We start from the raw sequence: 6774 nt of genomic DNA, 5'->3' as shown, positions 1-6774 counted from the left end.
TTTTTTTGTGCAATTTTTTAGGGATTAAATTTGTAAATAAGTATAATTCAAAGGTTAGAACACCAAATTTGCTTAATAAATTTTAATATAGATAATTCAAAAAATTGCTACAACTTAGTGTTTTATTTACTTCAATTTAAATATTTTTTAACTTGTCAAAATAATTTGGGATTTTTAGCAAACAATTGAACTCTGTAAAAAGACAATGTGGTTAGGTTTTGTAATTATAATTACAGTCTCACTTTACCAATTTAAAAATCTTATGCAAAAACAAATAAATAAATAATGTAAGAAAATTTAAATAACATTTTTTCAATTGTCTTATTAGTTTCTTCTAAAGTTATTAACGGATTATTATGAACCAACTTAGTAATACAATCAATTGATTTGACTAATTACTATTTTATAACTTATGTCTTATTTCAATTAGATATAACTGATGTACAAGTTGCTGACTGCTGCAGATGAAACTGTTGCGGCTGAAAAGATTGTGTTTGATATTGTTGTTTGTGCGGTTGTCGAGAAAAAGGAATTAGTATCCTACTATTCTTCAAGCATCTATTGCTGAGTTTGAAATATCAGTTGATGCGTCGATATTAAACACACAAAAACATAAAAAATTAAACACAAACCATACAATAAACAAATGTCAAAATACCAAAAAACGAAACCAAAAAAATAATAACATAAACGAAAACAATAACCCGCACGTAGTGCGGGCTCCCACCTAGTATATAGGAAATGTGGCTTAAGAACCAAACAACTCTTAGATAAATATCGAGATTAGTATTAAAAAATGATTCATGATTTGTTTAGTTATATAAAGATGTTAAGAGAAAAGCAAATTTTCACATGTTTGTTACAAAAATATTAGCACAAAAGCCAAACATTGTTGTTAGGACCGGACCGATGGTCCTAATACACTTGAATGATACATTGTTATTACATCACACTAAAGCTACAAGAGAAGAGGCTGCAGAGTCAGCGACGTCTGTTCACGTTGTTGGTCTTTTGATTTCATTGTTGTACTAGCAGCTGTTGTGGTCGTTATGTGGTCATGGAGGATTAAGAGTTTTAGTGTCGCTGATTCACGCAGCCATGTTGCTACCACCGACCCGCTTGATATGAACCGTCCCATGTTGCATTTCGATAGGTGGAATGGTGCGTCCATCCCCCTCAAAAGGACCTCAACCGCTCGTTTTAGTGCTCCGTCTCCAACCACTTTGCTGTGTTTCCCCCAGCCAGTCAATATACTGCCACAGGAATAAGATTGTTAACAATATATCACAAGTTTGGACAAACCCAGATAGAGATAGAGTTTAAGGATCATGAAAGTTATGCGAAACAAGACCACACCAACTAGACAATTGTAATCCTGATGTACGACCAATAGCATCCAGGAAATGATGCACATCAAATTTTAGAAAGAAGGAGATTGGCCTAATTCTAGGGCTATGATGGAGTTTTAGGAAGAAACCGTAACACAAATAGTGCAGGGTATTAGGTCAGTCTAAAGTTGGTATTTAAACCAAAGTGTTCTTCGTAGCTTACCTCAATACTTTCGGTAACTCATGACCTTCATAGACAATGGAGCGTATGTTTAGTAGCCACGCATGAACCATTGCGCGTGCAGCTCCAGAAGACATGAGGTGTAAGTCCAAGCAAGAATCAGACCACACGTTCTCCCACACTTGCCTAGATCTTCCCTCAAGTGCAACCAGTTCTGCACCACGTTTCTATAGCAAAAGGTTCCCAATAATAAGCCTTTGTTACACAGAAAAAACCGGTTACATAATTTAGCCTCTAATATATCAGTGTCATTTTACCTGACCGAAGTGCCAGAGCATATCCGTTAGAGCGTTGTAGAAGGCAGAAGCAGTCGAACCATCCATCTCATTTACTCTGTCAAACAAGCTCTGAGCTTGGAGCCATACCTTCTCTCTCTCACCCATGAGAAGTCCATGAACAACACCATACACCTTATTATCAAACAGCCTGAGCTCCTCTAGCAGCATTGATGCATCTTCAAATGAGTTACAACGACTACATTGACACAAACATGTCAACAAAATAAGAATTGTCACCAAAAAGCAAAACCACACATCGGTAATCTAGGATAACACTAATAATTGGGTTATATAACCTTTCACTCGCTAACTTCAAAAAGAGGATCCAAAAGAGAAACAAACCTGCAAGCATTCAGAATCGCTGAAAAGGTTACAACATTTGGTTTAATTTCCAGCTGATGCATTTTGCGGAAAACTTCCAATATACAGGAGAGCTCCTGCATACCCTCCTTACAATCTTTCGTCATTCGGTTATTAGTCTCACTTGTTAACTGCCCAAATAACTGTATAACCCGATTACCCTCTGTTTCAGTCAATTCACTTAGAGCAGAAGAAGAGAAAGCCAAAGTTCCAACTTCTAAGTTATTGGCTCCACCATTGCTATAATCAGCTGACCTTTCCATAGTTGCAGAACGACCAAAGGCATCGATTATGGAGTTGTAAGTTACAACGTTCGGACTAATTCCTTCCTTTGTCATCTCATCGATCAAAGATACAGCAGAACCCACCAACCCATTCTTGCACAATGCATCAATCAACGCACTGTACAAAACAACATCAGCTCTTAAACCGGCGCTCTTAAACTCCCTAAATATCTCCATTGCCTCTTTATACAAACCCCCTTTCGAGTACCCATCGATCAACGTTGAGTAAGTCAGTAAATTGGGCAACACGTGCTCTCGCTTCATCTCAGTGAACACTTTTTTAACTTCATCATATTTTCCTTGTTTCCCATATCCTCCAAGAAGAGCATTATAAGTCACAACATCCTTCTTAATCCCAACAGATGCCATTTCTCTCAAAATATCCAAAGCTTCTTCAGATCTACCAACTTTAGTATATATCGAAAGCAATGTATTGTAAGAAACTCTATCCAATGCAATACCGAGATATCTCATCTCACCAAACAAGTTAAGAGCTTCCTCAAATCTCCCAGCTTTTGCAAACCCATCAATAACAGTGCTATAACTCACAACATTAGGCATGATTCTCTTCGCAGGCATCTGAGCAAGTATTTCGAAAGCAAGGTCCATCTGCCCACCTTTGCAAATTGCATCCAAAAGCGTATTATAAGAAAAGACATCTTGCTCAATCCTTCTATTAGACATCTCATCAAACAGATTCCTTGCTGCTTCCCACAACCCTCCTCTACTACAAACAGCAAGCAAAGAGTTGAAAGTGATTCTATCTGGCTGCACACCATTCTTCTGCATCTCATCGAAAAACTTGGCTACTTGCTTAAACTCCATCCCTCCTTTACCGCAAGCGTCAATCACAGCATTGTAAGTAACCAAATTAGGCCTCAAGCCATACTCTTTCATGGAGTTGAAGACACTAATGGCTTCCTCATGGAGCCCGCTTCTCCCATAAGCGCTGATCAACGCCGAGAAGGCGTAAACAGTGTTTCCATATCCACCAGCAAAAGCAGTTTCGAAAATCCTCTTAGCAATGGTTACTTTGCCGTATCTACCAAGAGTACTAATCATAGCACTAGCTAATTTACCTTGCTCGTTCTTTCTCCTCTCCCGTTTGACAGCAAACTCATAAAAGCCAACAGCTTTATCGCACTCACCACGATTCCCTAACTCACGGATTATATAGGTACAGTCGTCAGAGCCACACAGCTTAGACTCAAAGCTCAACATTAGACTATGAAACATCTCATTGTCTCCAGAGAAATCAATAGCGTCTTGAAGTGCATCTTCCGCAGCAGAGCTGTGCCGAGTGGCCATACTAGTCTTAGGTCTTCCAAAATGCATCTTTGAAACGAACCTAGTGGACCGACGACCAGAGAAATCAGACGAAAGATCCGATTTTTGGGTTTGGAGAGGGGAGAAGTTAGAAGCCTGAGATAGCTGAGCTGGAGCTACAGTGGCTACAGAGGAAGGCGGAGGAGCTGAGCCACGAGGAGACGAGGAGACACCATGAGGAAGCAACGGACGGTGGTTGTAGTTTGGGTTCTGCCGGGTCTGGCGGTGGTTATTGGCGGAGGAGGAGGAGACGAATCTGGTTGATTGACGACCAGAGAAATCGGATTTGGGGGTTTGTAAAGGAGAGAAATTTGGAGTGGTTTGTGGAAGATGAGCTGAAGCAACAGAGGCGACGGCGGAAACAGAGGATGAAGAAGAGGAAGGAGCTGAGGTAACGGAGCGACCGGGACGAGGACGCTGAGGAAGCCATGGACGGTGGTTGTTGGTGGTGGTGACCCAGTGTGGCGGCGTTGACGCCATTGAAAGGGAGAGTTTTTAGGTGATTACGGAATCTGAAAGAGCTACATAAGGATAGGGTTTTTCATGTTTTCTTTGGAATTCGTAAAGTCTCAAACTTTTTTGGATAGGTCTTTGAGAGATGCAATAGCCCAGACAGAGAGAGAGAGAGAGAGATGATGAGAGATGAGAATTGGACTCTCTGTTTCCAAAAATGATATTTTAATTTTATTTAATTTAATATTTTTGCTTCGGAAATTGAATAATTCAACCAAAGTCATGTTTACTTTCATTTGTTTCTTTCTTTCTTCTTTATTAGTATTTGTTTTTTATTTCCAACAATTATTGTCTCATACTTATTTGTTTTCCAATTGTGTATCTGTTTGTTTAGATTTTCCTTTTTCTAAATATTTACATTCCTATAAAAATGCATTTTTTTTACGAATTTTCTGAAACGAGATCTGAGAAAAGATTTGCTCTTTTGGTTAAAACTTTATGCGACCAAGACCAACTCTCACCAAATGATACACAATTAACCTACCTAACGTATATAGACGAGTACGGAGCAGTTAGATTGTTGCACACGAGTCATTGTCCCACCTAATATAGCAAAAAATGTGTACTGTGTTTCGTAACAAAATCTAAAGACTGATATATTATACAACTTTTCGATCTCTTTAATGAATCTAAGTTCCACCGTTTTGCGACAAATGATTAGGTGTCTGCAAGTTTTCCTCGACTGTTAGATTATGATATCTGTTGAGAAACAGAGAAAGTGACACGGATATATGTGACTTTGTGGTCTGGTCTCTTTGATTGTTTTGCTCTACGTGAACGTGTGGCAACTTTGTGTGGATATGCATATTGGCTTGTTAATGGAATTTCTGTTTCATGATTTCTCTGTGCTACTATTAGATTCATGTTAAAAGCCTTTGTCGTGTTGTTGGAGCTTTGGAAACCAGTTCGAGGTTTATCTGTTTACAAAACCACTTCATCTGGCAACAATCCTGATATAATGTATCTATCCCCTCTATGTTAAATAATCCGTCTCTCATCTAGTGAACCCCTGTCCCTTGATAAAGCTCTTTCACACAGGACAGGACTACAATTGAAATAAATATTCACTAGAATCAGCTCAAACCAAGCAAGAGGAATAAAGAACACACAAACTCATTGAATCAAACCATTATCGAAATGAAACCACAATGTCTGGTAACTCATGAATTGATCTGTCCTTCAACTACAAGTGAATTGATCTCGTATATAACCATCCATATCAAGACTTAACCTTGGTCTTATAGCTCAGTTTCAATCCTCAATGCCTATCTATATCGCACTAATAATGGCAAAAGGTAGCATCATAAACACCAATATCCTCATCAAGAAACAGAGCCAAGAATAGCAAATGAACAACCACATAACCAAGATGCAATAACTTGGAGTCAAACAAACAATCATAATCAAAAATCTGATTAACTAGATTATACTTAAGCTATAATCCTGTCAGATTCACAAAAATCATCTCAAAGTTTACTTTTTTGGTTTCTCAAAAGAGTGATACATAACTGCAAAACAAAAGGATGGGTTTTCAAACTGTTGAAGCAAAGCAAAAAACACTGTTTCTCACTATTAAAACTTCTTCTACAACATTTAGTTCTTAGCTGCAGATCATTGTTAACCATCATCATCAACATTGAAAAATACAAAACAAAACTTGAAACTTGCCTTATCAAAATAAAACTAAGCTTTGATACTCTTCTTCTTGTTACCACCAAGACTCAACATCTCCTCAGGAATATTCTTAAGCTGCTTCCTCTTCTTAGACTTAGCAATCTTCTTCAAAGTCTTAGGGTTTGAAATAATCTGAAGCTTAGTACCAGTTCTCATTACATTCTCCTTCTTCCTCTTCTCCCTCTCTTCCCTCTTCTTCCTCTTCTCCACCTTGTTACTCCTTATCTCCTCCTTAAGCTCGTTCATCCTCTCCCTATACGCTCTCTTAATCTCCTTCTGCCTCTTCATCTCTTCCAGATCCGGTCCCTTGTTCCTCACAAACCTCCCCGAAGATCTATGAGTTCGCGGCTGTTTCCAGTTCCTTCCCGAGACTTTCCCGGCGATTACACCGTCGTACTTCGGTCTCTCAACCGCCACAGCCATTGGTTTGTTTGGATCTTCTGAAGATGCGACGGCGCTTCGTTTCGCTGATGGAGGACCGTTCAGATCGATGTCCATCGACGCTTCATCGCCGATTAATTCGGCGGCGGTAGCTTGTTCTTGAGATTCTCTCTTACGTTTGTAGGTCTTGCCGCCGAATCCTTCGTCTAGGCACCGGAAATCTACGGTGCAAGCCATCTTCTTCTTCTTCTTTTGAGTCTGGTGGCTGTGAGAGGTTTTGAACAAATTTAGGGTTTTGAGAGCTTTTATATGAGTCAGTCGATGGAGACGACAAGGTTACAATTCCGGTTTATAGCCGAACCGAACTCAAATCTAATAACTGAACCGAA

The 6774-nt window shown here is 39.1% G+C and overlaps 2 protein-coding genes across 2 annotated transcripts; both read right to left on the bottom strand.

Annotated features, from left to right (window-relative positions):
• On the bottom strand, window positions 790-4483 carry LOC104786479 (pentatricopeptide repeat-containing protein At2g31400, chloroplastic). Its single transcript, XM_010511898.2, has 4 exons — window positions 2190-4483; window positions 1827-2043; window positions 1552-1736; window positions 790-1253 (listed from the first exon to the last, which is right to left on the bottom strand). The coding sequence occupies exons 1-4, from the start codon at window positions 4295-4297 to the stop codon at window positions 959-961; spliced, it is 2805 nt and encodes a 934-aa protein (XP_010510200.1). The 5' UTR covers window positions 4298-4483; the 3' UTR covers window positions 790-958.
• On the bottom strand, window positions 5782-6682 carry LOC104786478 (coiled-coil domain-containing protein 86-like). The gene has a single exon (XM_010511897.2). It carries the CDS (start codon window positions 6620-6622, stop codon window positions 6014-6016), a length of 609 nt encoding a protein of 202 aa, XP_010510199.1. The 5' UTR covers window positions 6623-6682; the 3' UTR covers window positions 5782-6013.

Source organism: Camelina sativa, chromosome 5 (assembly GCF_000633955.1).
Source record: "Camelina sativa cultivar DH55 chromosome 5, Cs, whole genome shotgun sequence".
NCBI lineage: Eukaryota > Viridiplantae > Streptophyta > Magnoliopsida > Brassicales > Brassicaceae > Camelina > Camelina sativa.
This window is presented reverse-complemented; position numbering and strand designations above follow the sequence as displayed.

What these genes read in the sequence shown, in the direction of transcription:
- LOC104786479 (XM_010511898.2), bottom strand. Translation starts at nt 4,297, where the DNA reads ATGGCGTCAACGCCGCCACACTGGGTCACCACCACCAACAACCACCGT. An exon ending in GCGATTCTGAATGCTTGCAG is followed by an intron (nt 2,044 to 2,189) that starts GTTTGTTTCTCT and finishes GTGTCAATGTAG; the next exon opens with TCGTTGTAACTCATTTGAAG. An exon ending in TGCTCTGGCACTTCGGTCAG is followed by an intron (nt 1,737 to 1,826) that starts GTAAAATGACAC and finishes CTTTTGCTATAG; the next exon opens with AAACGTGGTGCAGAACTGGT.
- LOC104786478 (XM_010511897.2), bottom strand. Translation starts at nt 6,622, where the DNA reads ATGGCTTGCACCGTAGATTTCCGGTGCCTAGACGAAGGATTCGGCGGC.